General features: G+C 46.0%; 2 protein-coding genes across 3 annotated transcripts in view; one reads left to right on the top strand and one right to left on the bottom strand.

Moving 5' to 3' along the window:
- The window catches only part of LOC114450198 (uncharacterized protein DDB_G0286299-like), a 12,601-nt gene extending 11,307 nt beyond the window's left edge, over window positions 1-1,294 (bottom strand). For both annotated transcript variants that reach the window (XM_028428192.1, XM_028428193.1), the window contains exons 1-2: window positions 1,063-1,294; window positions 19-74 (exon numbers count right to left, since the gene is read on the bottom strand). In XM_028428192.1, the coding sequence (XP_028283993.1) occupies window positions 19-74; window positions 1,063-1,164 (158 nt within the window). In that variant the 5' untranslated portion in view covers window positions 1,165-1,294. The remainder of the gene's footprint in view (window positions 1-18; window positions 75-1,062) is intronic.
- Window positions 1,295-3,652: 2,358 nt separating this feature from the next.
- On the top strand, window positions 3,653-11,187 carry LOC114449512 (arylsulfatase I-like). Its single transcript, XM_028427236.1, has 11 exons — window positions 3,653-3,950; window positions 5,837-6,047; window positions 6,309-6,448; window positions 6,622-6,771; window positions 7,278-7,352; window positions 7,426-7,600; window positions 7,983-8,219; window positions 8,394-8,540; window positions 8,983-9,130; window positions 9,317-9,870; window positions 9,939-11,187. Exons 2-11 carry the CDS (start codon window positions 5,853-5,855, stop codon window positions 10,347-10,349), a joined length of 2,232 nt encoding a protein of 743 aa, XP_028283037.1. The 5' UTR covers window positions 3,653-3,950; window positions 5,837-5,852; the 3' UTR covers window positions 10,350-11,187.
- Window positions 11,188-15,751: the final 4,564 nt, after the last annotated feature.

The following is a 15,751-nucleotide window of genomic DNA, read 5'->3' as shown; positions in this document are numbered from 1 at the left end:
TGTGTGTGTCTGACTCACTTCATCCAGCCTGTGTAGATATCTTGGAGATTGGAGCGCTCCTCTGGTGTCTCTACCTACACACAAACACACACAAAGTTTAAACATTTGCAGTGATGCACCAACAATGAAAGAAAAACCAAAGAGATAAAAGAGGAAACAGCCAATTTCCTGTGCGCCAGGAATGCTGAACCTTTGATGCCACCAGCTCCCAGATGTGTGTTCATGTGAAATATATAAGAGTGAGGAAGAGCAATGGAGGAGCGACAGTAACGCTGTTAAAACCACATGCAGTGAGGTGGACTCCCTCACACTGGACGCTCAGCTTTCCTCACGGCAAATGGGAGAAACACATTCTATATGTGTCCGTGTGCAAGAAAAACACCACGGACAGTGAGAACGACAAAACCAACACACAGGCCTGCACAGTTAGCAACGCCAACACAGAAACACTGAGCGCTGCAGAGTCTGCTTCACCCTCTGATCACATAATAAATATCAATGTTATCAATATTCTCAATATAATCTGTGTCAACATCAAATATATGAAGAACAAAGTGAAGAAAAAGTAAGAAAAGGCGAAAACATCAAATATCTGTTGTTTTTACTTCATCAGATCACTTTAACAGACAAACCAATTAGTAAATCGATCAACTGGTGGATCAATCACCTGATCACTGCAGCTACACAACATGTTGATGACAACTTTCATCACTGAACAGTGAAAACGTGAGCAGGCTGTGAGTGCAGCAGCAGGCCTGTGTTTACGGCCATGCAGCTCCTGTAACATTATGTTCTTTTTCTGCAGGAGGCCTGAACGAGGAGACACAGAGACACACACACACACACAGAGACACACACAGACACACACACGCTGTGTACTGACAGCCACACTGAAGCAGAAACACACTTATATTTAATTCAGGTTCTTATATAACACACAGGAGGCTTAAAACCACTGCACTGAAATCACCTTACAGTGTGAATTATCACAGATAAGCGTGTGCACGTCCCTCCCACGGGCTGCGCGCTGTGTCCGGCTGCATGTGCTGCAGAACTTCTTACCTGAGTTACGTGTTTTTCCAGCACTTTGGCAGCTTTCTGGTAGCCGTTCACCTTCAGGTGCTGGTAGATCAGAGCCAGCAGCGCGCCGTCCTCCTCCTCCATGCTGTCCTCCTGTCCTCCTGTCCTCCTGCAAGGACCGACAACCCGCACAAACACGCGAATATCGCTCAGTTATTAACAGTTCGCTTCATGCTCGCTATTCAGCAGCGTGTGCCCACGTGCGCCGTTGACGCCTCCCTCGAAATGCAACATGGGAAGTGGAGTTTGTTTTCTTTAAAGTAAACAGACGAGAACTACAGACGAGAACTACAGAGCATCATCTGAGAAATAAAAACACGTTTTAAACGGATAACTGACAAACTACAGATATATCTGCAGACTGTGAATAAATACATGCTTTAATAAAATAATAAAAAGTTATTTTTCTGTAGTTTTTAGCAAATCTCAGACTATTTAGCATCATCCACTGATTCCTCTGTTTGTTTAATGGACACAAGATAAAATCAAAAAGTAAATACACACTTTGATTTGTTTAAAATAAGGCACAGTTAGAATTAATAAGAGGTCAGATAGTCAATTAATAGAATTTTTTAAATTTAATACAATATATGTGGGTCGTTTTTTTAATCATTAAGAAAAACTAATTTAAAAATCAAGAATTATGAGGTAGTCAAATCTGTAAAATTAAATATGATTTTCAGCCATTTTTAGATACGAAGTCACATAATCATGTCCATGTCTTCACATATAATCTGATATGTTGAGTTTGTAGCTCAGTTTTCTGACCTAAACAGTAACTTCCACACGTGTATGTCTACATATTTTCATGCTTGTTTTTGTTTCTGTTGTAAAATGTGCCATCACCTCCACGCACTTAAATGATGAGTTCACTTTGCTTTAGCAGATACAAGGACTGAAGCTGTGTGGTGTCACTGTGTGAGAGAGAGAGAGAGAGCGGAGCAGCAACAATGTCTGGCAGCATTCCTGCATGTATTGCTCACTGCCAGTGGATCAGGCCTCAATAAATCACACGCCGCCTCTTTCACCGCTTTCTTTGCTGGAAACTTGGCGCAGGACATGACGCCGGCCGCAGGAGCTCTCCAGCAGAGGCAGAGGATCCCTGAGCAGACACACAGTGTGTGGATAAGTTACACAAGTCAGGGGGGGGGGGTGTTTGGAGGAGTTTCCATCCATCTATGCATTATTGGGTTTGTGTATCTTTCAGAATAAAAGCAGGGCATGGTCTTCGGGGAGCCTTGTTTTCCTCTGTGTGTGTTTTCGTTTGTCTGTGATGATACTCTGGATGCTACACCAGAAAACTACCAAACTCTCTTTCCTTTTTCACATCAGTCACTATGAAGCTGTTTGAACTTTAAATATGATTAATACATAAAAAAACAACCAATACATAAAATATTCCACACAAACTAATCAGTGAATTAGCCTTCATGCCTCATGAGCTAATCCTCTGTGTTGTGTCATCAGCTGATTGGAATCAATCTGAATCTGTTTATATGAGCATGTTTTCAGTGTTTACTGGTCTCTGGTCTCTTCCTCTTTGCTGAACCCGGGTCCAGTGATGCCCACTTGAAGCTTTTATTTCCTGATTAGTTACCTCCTTGCTGTCTCATCCTGATTACTGCCTGTAAACAGAGTTAAATTCCTGGTTCTCCGCGGACTGCCAGCTGGCGCCTCTGCCTGGGAACCAGCCCCAGCCCGCAGCCACACCGCGCGGGCTGGTGTCCGGCCCGCGTCCCGCAGCCACAACCAGGAAACCCTGCAGCGACAGTAATGACAGCATACGCGAAACACATCACAATGAATCACAGTCGCTAGAGGAACGGAGTTACGGCTTTATGGACGTTTTCTTTTGCGTTAAGTTGCACAAAAAAGCAGCGGATATGAATCAATGTACTCTTCAAATTAAGAGGAGACCTTGAAGCTTTTCGCTCAATGTAAAAGGTTAGCTTAGGTGTTTTTATTCTAGATTTAGGTGTTGCTCGTGTTACAAGAAACACAAACAAAAGGTATAAATCGAGGAATAAAATACATTAAGTTATTGTAGCTTTTAAATCTTTGTTAGCTTGCATTCAATGAGCTAAATGTTGTTAGCTTGCTTTAGCTGTTAGCAAGATCCAGCAAGATATGTTAAAAATTATTTTAGTATTTGAAATGTATTATTTAAAAAAAAAACACTAGATAAAAGCCTAAATAATCTACTAATACCAAATGGAAACAACAGTAAGCTTGTTTACGACTAGCTGGGTTAGCATAGCGAGCCGTATAGCTAGCTAGCTAGCTAACCTGGTGATATCCAACTAGAAAATAGTGAAATTAAATATATGTTTTAGCACATATCCACTGAAATAAGATTATTATGTATTTCATTAAACTTGATCAAGTTAGATTTGACAAATAATACAGGACAATTATGTCAGTTTATATTTTAATCTCTCTTTGCTAAGGATTAGCTTCGTTAGCCATACATGCTAACTCTGAGTGACTTCATTTTTCCGTCAGTGTTTTCAGACAGGTAACTATCATGTAGTTAAATTCACTTACCCGCGTGTGTGTGTGTGTGTGTGTGTGTGTGTTTTATTCTGACAGGGCAGGCCGGCAGTGTGAGCCTGTTTCTCCGCAGCTTGCCTCCGCTCGTATTTCTCGGGCAGCGGTGAGGACGCTCCGACTGGAGGAAGCAGAGGACGGATCCGTGGAAACTTGAGGACATGCGGCGTCTCCTCCAAACTTCCCGCAAACCAAACTTTTCTCCGAGCTGAAGAAGGAGCCGAGGTGCGAAGAATGAACTGAACCGAAGCGGAGAGGAAGAAGGAGAAGAAGGAAGCGCAGAGGAGAGGAGAGCCGTTCACTCCCATTGATCCTGTATCGAGGTATTGATTCGGGCCTGGCTCTGAAATAACACCGCTGATGTGAATTTAATTATAAATGTACAGATCTGGATGCACCCAGAGCTGGATGCTCCGTGACATCAGGCTCAGTGTATTATTTTAAACATCATGGACACTGTGTGTTTTATTGTGGTGCAGAGAACTTTACAGGTCTGCAGATTCCATCAAAACAAAGTGAATGCGAGAGCAGTCAGTGCTGGGATAGTCTGAACTAACAGACTAAAGAGCTGTCACAGGAAGAGGACACACACACACACACACACACACAGACACACATGGAAGTGTGTGTGAGCTCCAGTATCTCAGCAGAGGTGTGCTGGCAGTACAGTGTGTTGTTCGTTCAGGCTGAGGCAGCTGCTCTTCCTCCTGTGAACATGTAAAATCAACATTACAGCAACACTTGGCTGAAGGGTTGTAAACATGTCATAGAAGATACAGATGTTCGTAATCTGCCGTTTCACTCAGACTGACAGGAGGCTGAACAGAACACGACTGAAGGTGTCTTGAAAATGTATCGATCATGTTGATGAGTTTATGAGATCGGTCGGTGAAGTTTGTCATAAAGTTGAGTTGTGAAGATGCCGCGCAGTATCCAAGGCTGTGGCAGAAACTGCAGTTCCTCAAGTGGCCACTGGAGGGTGATCAGTGTCTATGCATGTTAAAAACGTTACAGCAGGGCTGCAAGTAACGACGATGACTGGGCGACGACTTTGGACCGCTAGTTTGTCCTTGATTCCTCCGTGCTGCCGCTTCAATGTATAAAGCTGAAGATCTTGGGCCGAAGCCCTCGGTTCATGCAAAAAAAGTGTGTCTGCATTTGCCCAAAGCACATTCCGGCCAAATCCACACCGTTTCGTGGAGTCTCCACACCATCCTAACCGATGGCTCATCCTGGTTTTGAACCCAGGACCTCTTGCACCCAATCATCCTGCTACACCACGAGCCACAGAATCATTCCCTGCAGCGAATGCGATGCCGTCACTAACGACTCGTCGACTACTAAATTAGTTGCAGATGAATTTTGCCTTCGACTACCAGTCTACTAGTCGTCGCAGCCCTACAGGAGTAAACATGCACACAGACTGGTACCAGGAATGGTTTCTAGTCATGACAGGTTGACACCAAACGCCAAAGAAAACGGTCATTTATCAGATTATTTAGAACGGTGATGGATACTGGATGGAATTTTTGCCCAGGACCCTCATCACACTCTTGAGGCCGCTCTCTGCCAGAAACAACACGTCTCTTTATGCCTCTTTATGTGGCCGCATGTGTGCAGAAGGTAGGAGATCACACTGATGGGCGCTGTGAAGTGATGGATGGACGGCTGAGGAAACACGTGACGACAGTCCCAAAAATAATCACATCAAAGAAGAACATGAGCAGGCGGAGGTCCCTGAATCCAGCAGAACACGTCAGGAGGAGCATTTAAAGCAACAAGAAACTCCTCCAGCCCAGTGCAGCTGAAGAGAATCAACACTCTACACCGACTTTAAAGTCATATATAATCCAGTGAGAGGATTGTAACCGTCAGACTGCAGCTGAACCGAGAACAGTGAGCGACTTCTCCTCCTGCACGGCCCATCTGTTTCTGCTCTCCGCTGATGTTTTCATCACTTCTTGTTGGTGTTATTCTCTTCCAGGGGTTGTAAACAGTTAACGGCCTCCTCGGAGCGCTCCTCTCTCTCTGTCCACCAGATGGATGCATTTCAGATCACACTTACAGCCAAGTTGGCAGCTCCGTCTCAGATGTGGTTTTATGATCTACGCTGGGTCCTGCAGCGATGGCACGCTCGTGTGAAAACAGTTCTCAGCCTCCCTTCTCCGACACGTCGTGATGTCGTTTTCTTTGCTTTGTTTTCCTGCAGGACTCCTGCTGTAACGATGCAGTCTGCTGCTGCTGCTGCTGCAGCTCTGACCGCGCTCAGCGTTCTCCTCGGCTTGGACGGTCTGTTGGCTCATCGGTCCAAACCGAACCAGAACCAGCAGCAGGAGCACAGGAACGTTCAGAACGAGGAGGAGGCAGCTCAGACAAACAGGAACCAGCCGCACATCATATTCATCCTCATAGACGACCAGGTGAGACAGTTAGGCTGCAGCTGTGTTCATAGTTCACACACAAATCCAGAACACAAAGTCCTGAAACCCTTTCAGTCAGAGAGCAGCAACATCAACCCTGACTAGCTCCGCCTCCTTAGAACCACACCTTGATGATAAGGATGCTCCGCCTGTCGGTCAGAGCTCCAAACACAAACAAAAGATGAAGATGACTTAATGGGGTCAAAGGTCACTGTATCTGAAACACATCACCCCCCTGACATGTCTGTGAATCTGTAACAGGGCTTTAACGACATCGGCTACCACAACCCGTCCATCAAGACCCCCACTCTGGACAAGCTGGCGGCGGAGGGCGTCCGACTGGAAAACTACTACGTTCAGCCCATCTGCACCCCGTCACGCAGCCAGCTCCTCACCGGCAGGTACAGGATCTCTCCCCGTTCAGCACATCAGTACAGTCTGATCAGAGAGCGGACGCTCTGCTTCATAATCCCATTATTGATTAAGCAGCCCTACCGCAGTGAGGATTAATGAGTTCCTGGTTTCACGTAAAACTAAATCCACTAAGTGGGTTCTGTGTGTTTTTCTCTTTGAGGTATCAGATCCACACAGGATTACAGCACTCCATCATCAGACCCAGCCAGCCGAGCTGTTTGCCCTCTCACATGGACACCCTGCCGGAGAGGCTCCGCCAGGCCGGCTACGCCACACACATGGTTGGGAAGTGGCACCTGGGTTTCTACAGGTGAGAGATCACACTGATCCATCCATGATGATGATGAAGATGTAGAGTGGTGATGGCATCAGGCTAAGCAGGCCCAGCACTGCCCAGCGTTCCTGCAGGTCCACGTCTATGCAGACAGGGAGGACACAGCAGTCCTTATGTCTGAGGGTGATGGAGGACTGTACTATCACAAAGGCCTTCACAGAATCGGGGTTTGGACTCGGCTTACTTTTCCTCCTCCACACACCTGGCCTAGGGTTGCAGGGCTTTGGTCTTAAGCATGCCGGATCACATCGTGGCTTACTGTGAGCTGATGTGCTATTAATTATACGGCTGCTGTTCCTGTCACGACAAGTTAAAATGTCTTCTGTGGAGCCACACATCTGGCCTCACAGAAGACATCTCATGCTGCTGTTTACTGAACGGGTTTTTACACAATAGCACAAAACAGAGCTAGACGAACGTGTCTGCAGGATGTGTGTTGTTTTTATCTGCATTTGTGTATAAAAACTACTGTCTCCCTTCAGGAAAGCCTGTCTGCCCACCAGGAAGGGGTTCGACAGTTTCTTTGGGTCTTTAACAGGAAGTGTGGACTACTACAGGTACGTTCTCAAGTCGGCCGTGTACGTTAGCTTTCCGTCTTTTGACGTCAATAACTCGCATGTCTGTATCCAGCTACGGGTCATGTGACGGCCCGGGATTGTGTGGGTACGACCTTCATGACAACGAGGGCGTTGCATGGGGCCAGGAGGGGAAGTACTCCACCACGCTCTTCACGCAGAGAGCTCGCAAGATCCTGGAGAGCCACGACCCCGCGGACCGGCCGCTCTTCCTGCTGCTGTCTCTGCAGGTATCAGGCTGAGATCAGAGCGACGTCAATGAAAAAGCACCGGCGTGAAGTCAGAGAGGCCACATGCAGAACGGCCTGATGTGTTTATTCTGAAAAACACAAAGGCCACATTAAAGTGATCGTTCATGCATGAAGGACTTATTCAGAGACTGTTTGGCTCACATGGACCATAAGAATTTAATTAAGAGCACGCCACAGAAAATGTAATTAAAACTCAGAGTGATGTTTGTTGTTGATGGTTTTTTGTGGGCGGCCATGTTCACTCGATGACATACTGCAGGCTAAAAGCTACAAACCGGACAATTTCTAGTGCATTTCACAAACTGTAATCCTGAAAGCTTTACCCACAACAGAGATGTAAAGAGTATCTGTGCTCCTGCAGGCCGTCCACACGCCTCTGCAGCCTCCCAAGTCTTACATCTACCCTTACCGCGACATGGCTAACATCAACCGGAGAAAGTTCGCTGCCATGGTTTCCACGGTGGACGAGGCGGTCCGAAACGTCACCTACGCTCTCAGAAAGTTCGGATACTACAGAAACAGCGTCATCATCTACTCCACTGACAACGGAGCCCAGCCGTTCACAGGCGGGAGCAACTGGCCGCTGCGAGGCCGAAAGGTAGAAATGATTTTTTCAGTATATCTGATTAAAGCTACAGTGCAGAGCCTTTGTCTCCCCCTCCTGGCTGTGAGAACAATTACACAAACACTGCTGACACATTCGTATGGCAACATGTGAACAGAAGAGCTAAGCTTCCTAGCTCGTGGTTGAACTGCCTGCCTGTGTTTTCAGGGAACATACTGGGAGGGCGGCATGCGTGGGGTTGCGTTCGTGCACAGCCCTCTGCTGAGACGCAGGAGACGAGTGTCTAAAGCTCTTCTCCACATCACTGACTGGTTCCCCACCCTGGTGGGCCTCGCCGGGGGGAACATCAGCCAGGTCAGTGCGAAGACAGATCTATTAAAAAAGTTCTCAGTGTCTCCCACTGATTTTATATGTGTTCCACAGAGAGACCTTGACGTGGAGCTCTTTGGCCTCAAACGTTACGGTGCTACTGTAAAACTGTCCTTATTTTACTGTCATGTTGATAAATGTGATCCAGGGCCATTATGCTAAGTGCACGAGTTCTGAGCGTTGACCTCACAGATGCTTTGTTCAGACATAAATTACTTTGAGTTCAGCTCTCAGAAAGCTTTGTTGGCTCGACCTGCTGTGGATCGTCTTTGCCAAAGCAGATAAATGAGAGATATATCTTGGCTCGACACACTATCTGCCTGATCCAGGAAATGTATTGATACTTGTTCCAGTGTGGTAAATGTCTGCGTACTTTGAACTTTTCTTTGTGTTCTGTTTGATGGATGTGATAATCTCCCCGGTTTAGAGCCGCGGCCTGGATGGTTTCGATGTTTGGCCCACGATCAGTGAGGGGAAGGAGTCGCCACGGCAGGAGATCCTTCACAACATCGACCCTCTGCACACGCCTCCCTCTGAGCCTTCGAGCTGGGACGCCAGCACAGACGGACCCTCAGGTAACCAAGCGAGGGTTGTTATTGTGATAACACAACTAATTATCACCAGAAAACAGTTGCTATGGTAACATAGTACAATATAATACACTTTGCCCCGTGTTTTTATTCTCTTTATTATTATACTTAATTTCCCCATGGGGATTAATAAAGTAAATCTTAATCTTAATCTTAATCTTAATCCGGCAGTGAAGGCACCAAAAGACAAAAAGGCATTAAAGAAAACCAAGAAGAAGAAAATTCTGAGGCAGCAACCCAAACAGAAGTCAGCGTTCAAGTTAAAGAACCGTCGAAAAATGGACTCTTATGCCACCAAGCCCAAATCCCAGCTCCCTCCCCAACCGAAGACCCTCCCAAAATCAAAACCCACCCCTAAAACCAAGACCAGGGCCCACTCTCAGCACCAGACCTCGTCTAATTATGGACCACAGCTGTCAGTGTCAGGAACATCACGCCCTAAATCTCAGCCTCAGACCCAGTCACACCCGAAGACAAAATCCAGACGGATCAGATCCCATGACCAGAACCGGTCAGGACCACCTCATCCAAAATCCAAGGCGACGCTCAAACCACATGTGAAGTCAAAATCAAGGCAGACAGTCTCTCAGTACCAGAACATGTCCCATCCGACCCCCCAGTCATCCGAACCAGTGTGGGACACGTCAGTCCAGGCTGCCATCAGAGTTGGAGACTGGAAGCTGCTAACAGGAGATCCAGGTCATGGAGACTGGGTCCCCCCACAGGTACTACCATGCTGTAAAGATTTAACTTTCATGTTTCAACATCAATAAGAACAAACACTGATCCACAGGTGCTGTCCACGCTGCCTGGGCGCTGGTGGAACCTGGAACGTGCCTCGTTCTACAAATCCCACAAAAACATCTGGCTGTTCAACATCACAGGAGACCCGTACGAGCGGCAGAACCTGGCAGACCAGAGGCCCGAAGTGGTCCAACAGCTGCTGGCCCGACTCGCCTACTACAACCAAACAGCCGTGCCCGTTTACTTTCCTCCCGACGACCCTCAAGCCAACCCAGACCGGCACGAAGGAGCCTGGGTACCCTGGGTGGACGAGGAGGACGACGAAGAGGGAAAATATCAAGGAGTGTACAAGAAAGCCAAAAACAGCAAGAAGAAGAGGAAGAAGAAGAAGTGCCGGCTGTGCAAGCTCAAGTCCTTCTTCCTGAAACTGAACACAGGGATGATGTCCAACCGCATCTGAGCCAGGCCGTCAAAGACTTTTTCATTTTTTTAGAGTGTTTGTTTTTGTCGACAGTGAATCTCTTCACATGTGATCTGAGGCGACACTGACAGTCCAGCTCATTCAAAGGGTCAGTGCTCTCAAATGATGGAAACTTTCTCATGTAGTCAGGCAGATCGATCAGCTGTCCGACTCTGAATGATTCTTCCTTTCAGAGTTTTGAGTCGAGCATGTGCAGAAATGAACCTTTAAAAAACTGACAGAGGTCCTGGCTCCAGGACTGACACCGCGTGTGTGTTTCCACACTGTAAATGTAATGATGTTAAACTCTGAGGTTTTCATGCATGTTTGTGGCATTAAAATAATGCATGATTATTGTAATTACGTACAGTTATGTCACTTTATTTTTCTGCTATATACACTTTACAAATGAGTTTAATATATTTTCTTTTGATATATTTCCACACAGTTACACATCAGTGATTTTAGATGTTTCCTGATGTGTTTGATGGGTTTTTGTGGCTGAAGCAAGAAAACTTTTGTTTGTTTTGAGAAAAAAATCTCATTAAAATCCGATATCTTGGTTCCTCTGAGGTGTAAACATGCGCCGGGTTTCCTACAGTCACTCCTGCCTTCGAACATTCCATCATAATAAGGGTGTGTTGTCAAATACAATCCTAAATATTCCGAAAACACAAAGTAAGCAGTGTTTCCTGGGCCCAGCGGCCTCGTTTGAAGTCAGATGTTTTTTTTCCTCCTCTTCAGGAAGACACCTAACCTCCAAATATTTCTGTGTATTTGCTCAATAACTAACAAACCAGGCCTGCGGCTGCAGCGCTGCACAGCGGCCCGAGTGTGTCCTGAGACGTGGACGCTTGATGTTTCCACCCTGAGTAAATAAAGAGGATAAAAGAACAGTGACTCTGTCTGTTTATATTGACAGGTTAAAACACACCCACTGTGTGTAACGTTATATTTACAGAATTATTTGTGTTAAAAAATTTCTGGGCAGGAATAGATCCTAATGATCCTAATTACCACTGATCAATGTGCTAATCATTGTAAGCCACCGAAGGACTGTGAAGAAATAAATGCACAAGATGCATTCAACCACTAGGTGGTGCCAGGTGCCAATAGTCCTGTAATCCACAGTCTGTTCTCACACACACACACACACACACACACAGAGGCTAAACCCATGCTTGCTGTCTGTATTGTTTGATGCTGTTTCGCTGAGAAATAATTGAATTTGAGGTTTCCTTTGTCCCTGAACACAGCTGGAATGATGTAATCCTCTGGGATTATCATCCCATAAACCACACAGTAGTAGTAGTCACAGCTAGTCTGATGTATGCACTCACTTTTGGCGACAGTTGTGTTAAATGATTTCAGAGTTGGAGCGGTGTACACTTTCTACTGATCTACTGTAGTTTTCCAAATAAATAAATTGTATTACAACTCTACATGTAGTTTAAGGATGACAGGAAACATCGAGCCAGTGGAAGACCGTCGACAAACTCTGGGTCATTGGTTGCAGATTCTGAGTCTGAATCAGTGCTGAAGTGAGAGACAGCTGATTGTTGAGTTTAGCAATGAATTGATGAGAATTGATCATCAATGTGAAGAAACTGAAACTGGACACACAGACACAGTGTGTGTGTGTGTGTGTGTGTGTGTGTGTGTGTGTGTGTGTGTGTGTGTGTGTGTGTGTGTGTGTGTGTGTGTGTGTGTTAGTCTGCCAGTTTTGATGTTGGTTTGGTGTTTGGGTGTGTTTAAACCCTTCAGTGCATGAACACTTGTTATTCCTTCATGTCGGTGTGTGTAAAGGGTCTGTACTTTACTACCTACTCAGGTACTCAAAGCACTTCACACTACTTCACATTTACCCCTTTAACACACACGTTCACACACACATTCACACACCAATGGTGTGAGCAACTTAACTTAAGTGTCTTGCCCAAGGACACACTGGCCTGCAGCCAGGGCGGGGGATTGAACCGCCGTCCTTCCAGTTGCTGGACGACCTCTCTACCACCTGAGTGTGTGGAGGACACACACGCTTCACAGTAAGCTCATACATAAATAATACACTCATTTCACATTCTCACTTTGGCTCATTTCTCACACCTTGATCTAACAAGTTTACACAAAAACATCTCCCTGTCACACTCTCTGAGGGGGGGGGCATGTGGGCGGCTGTGAAATTAGGATTCCCCAATCACAGAGAGGCTTTTTGGACGGTTTCCACCGACAGCCAAAAGCTCATAACTGAGTTGTGCTCCGTGGTCGCGCTGACACGATGAGCTGCTGCTCTTTCATTAGATTACAGACAAATAAGAGGCTGAGAAGAAAGAAGGCTCGACGCCTGCAGTCGCATCCTGAAGCGTGGCGCTTTTTAATGAGACGCCGTGACACGTGTTTCAGGGCCAGTCTGACATTAAACATCACAGGTTGGTTGTTTCATTACTCAGCTTTAAAACCTGAGAAGCAGAAAAATCATCTCTCTTTAAAATGTGGCTTTTAAAGTAGCTGCTCCTCACATCCATTCTTCAGTGAATTTATAATTCGGCCGTGTTTGAATCCATTATCATTTAAATTGCATTTTCTTTCAGTGGATTCAGTGGCTCAGTTTACACAGGAGGATCATTGAAGCCTTCCTGTATTATCTGAAAGGATTCAGCGCCTTTCAAACAATCAGACCAACGACAAGAAGCAGTTATGGAAGTTTTTGTTCTCTTTTATGGAAAACATGCATAAAAAAGTAAAAAAACCTCCGCCTGTACTTCCTCACAGGCCTGGGTGGGTTTTATGGGAAGATTCAGCTGCTTCACAAAGTTTGTTGTTTGGAACTTTTGCAGAAAAGTTTCAGCCTTTAAAGGTCGGGTAGATTTCATTCTGATGCACTTTTTGTTAAATTAGTGTAACTTCTCTTTACAGTCCGATAGCAGCCGATTAGTTCGGCAGTTTCTCATTAAAACGAAGAATATGAATCATCTGAAGCTATAAAACATAAAAACATCAGCCAATCCTCCGGGTGGACCCTGTAGGAGTATTGGCTGGTTGTCACTCTCTTCCTGCTCTGTGCACCAGAGAGGTACGTGCATGATGGCCGAAGTCACAGACCGCAGCTCGTCTTCAGGTGATGGCGTCCACATGATTGGAGGCGTGGCTTCAGGGTGAGCTCCGAGAGAAAGGGGCGTGTGTTTACTTTAAACCTGGCTGACTCCCACTGAGTTTTCAGAATCTCCTCCCCGACCTTTAAGGACCAAGCGGCGTCCTTAAGGGCTGAAGCCCAGTTCAACCCGCAGCCTCAAAGTGAGTCAATCCTCCACACACACATTTGGAAATGTCCGACTTTACAACAGAAATAAACATGTCTATGGATAAGGTCAGTTTTTGAGACACTGCACGGGAAGACATTTTTATAATTCACTCATTTTAATCACACTTTGGCCTAAAACCAGGTGAGAGCAGGTGTATCAGGTCGCACCTGCCTCAGCTCCACTCACTCTCCACCTCTTTGCCTGTATTTGGAGTTAAGGCAGACTGTGACGCTGCCAACATGGCGACCTCTCAAAGAAACTCAAAATGGCTCCTCAGAAATAAGAGCGATGTCATGGACGCTTCATCTATATTTACAGGCCGAAGTGCCTTTTCTCTGCAAACCTTTCACAAGCACACATTCAGACTAACTGTAGAGGCCGGCTGTGGAGAAGACATCAAAAACGTTCCTTTGATTCACTGATTAAATCGTGCAGTCGCAGCTTACGAGGCTCCGGCTCATTGTGCCGCAGCTTCATCGGAGGGACAGATGAACAGGGACGGATACTCCACTTTCAAACCGAAGAACAAAGACTGAGACACTCCACACTTTGAGTGGGCTCACAAACCAGACAGGGACAAAGCGATCCGGCCTCTGCAGACAACCTTCATCATCCTGGTTCGCCCTCTGACTCATCAGCCTTAATGAGCGGCCCGTCTAACACTGTCTCCAGCGACCGAGGCTGCTGTTCATTAGGGCTCTGCCTGGTAATTGAAAGCCACGGCTGTAGATGAAGATATGGCGATGGTTGGGAAAGATAAAAGTCGGTACACATGTGAGCCACGAACGCAGATAATGAGGCCGGGGTGTGAAAGCGCCGTGCTCTCCTCTGCTTTGATTGTAATGCTACAGAAGATAACCTCGCTCAAATCAACGACCAGCGTCAGCAGCTTCTCTCACAAAGGATAAACAGCCTTACCCTTTCTATTTTAACAATATATATAAAAAGGCCTGAAGCATTGATCATGTATATTAATAGCTCATAAATAATATTCTCCCAAAGCAATTGTTATTTAAATGGATGGGGACTATTTCCAGCAGCGGATTAATACAGATTTGTGGCTGTAGTGAGCATCTGAGGCAGCTTGACGGTGTATTAAAATACAGTGTGCGTGAGTTCATGAGAGAAGCCCCCTGGAACAATGAGGATCTCTACAATGTTTAAAGGATCCGAACGTAACCAGAAAACTCCTGTTAGTGCCACCTGTGGCTGTTAAGTGAACTGCAGTTAGCATGCAGGGTCAGGCCTACAGTTCACTGATGTTGTGCCACACTACCCCGTTCACACTGGGGAAAAACACCTCGAATCCGGCTGTATCCAGTTTGATTTCAATCTGGCTAGATCCACCCACGAGAGGTGGATCTAGCCAGATTGGCTCAAATGTGGCTCAGGTGTGAACGCAAATGTGGCGAGCGAATCCGGCTAGCGACATGCTACTTCCGGTTAATGGGACGCAACGCGGGACAAAAAACCGCACGACGCATGCGCACACGCGGCCCTAAAAGGACTCTGTATATTACGAGGCGCCACCTAGTGGTTTGGAGGACAGCAAACACGCTGGATGAAGCTGGATTGAGTGCGGACACAAGTGTGTGCTAGCCAGATTTGAAAATAGTTCTGAACGCATCCAGCTTAAAGGCTGTCTGGGCTCAATCCTACTCTAGCTGGAATGACTTTCTCCAGTGTGAACGGGGCCTATGGTACGTTTTCTTTGTCATGTGGTAAGAAAATGTGAGTTACATACGACTGGAAATATTCAGCTGAGAGAACATAAACGTCATGTTTCCTCTCGTGGCACAGCGCTGCACTCAGACAGGACAAACTGTTGTGTCCTCGCTCGGCTCATTTTTCCTGCTCATTACTGAGCCCAACATACAAATTACAAGTTTTGCTCAGTTTAATGAATTGTGGTGCCACTGGTTTAAAAAAATAAAATAAAAAATCTGACTGTTACCATGGAAACGCAGCTCTGAGCATGGGTGTTGGCTGTGAAACTAACATTACACTAATCACAGGAGTCAAACGGAGACTTTTACTAAAACTACAGATCAGATACACTTAGGTTCAAAAACAAGATGTCAGTTTGACAGAAACATCCCA

Source organism: Parambassis ranga, chromosome 17 (genome assembly GCF_900634625.1).
Source record: "Parambassis ranga chromosome 17, fParRan2.1, whole genome shotgun sequence".
Taxonomy (NCBI): Eukaryota; Metazoa; Chordata; class Actinopteri; family Ambassidae; genus Parambassis; species Parambassis ranga.
The sequence above is the reverse complement of the archived record's forward strand: the minus strand, read 5'-3'. Positions and strand labels throughout refer to the sequence as shown.

Bases quoted from the DNA above. Each gene is read 5' to 3' on its own strand.
- LOC114449512 (XM_028427236.1), top strand. From the start codon at position 5,853: ATGCAGTCTGCTGCTGCTGCTGCTGCAGCTCTGACCGCGCTCAGCGTT. The intron at 6,048-6,308 runs GTGAGACAGTTA...AATCTGTAACAG, and splicing joins TCATCCTCATAGACGACCAG to GGCTTTAACGACATCGGCTA. The intron at 8,220-8,393 runs GTAGAAATGATT...CTGTGTTTTCAG, and splicing joins GGCCGCTGCGAGGCCGAAAG to GGAACATACTGGGAGGGCGG.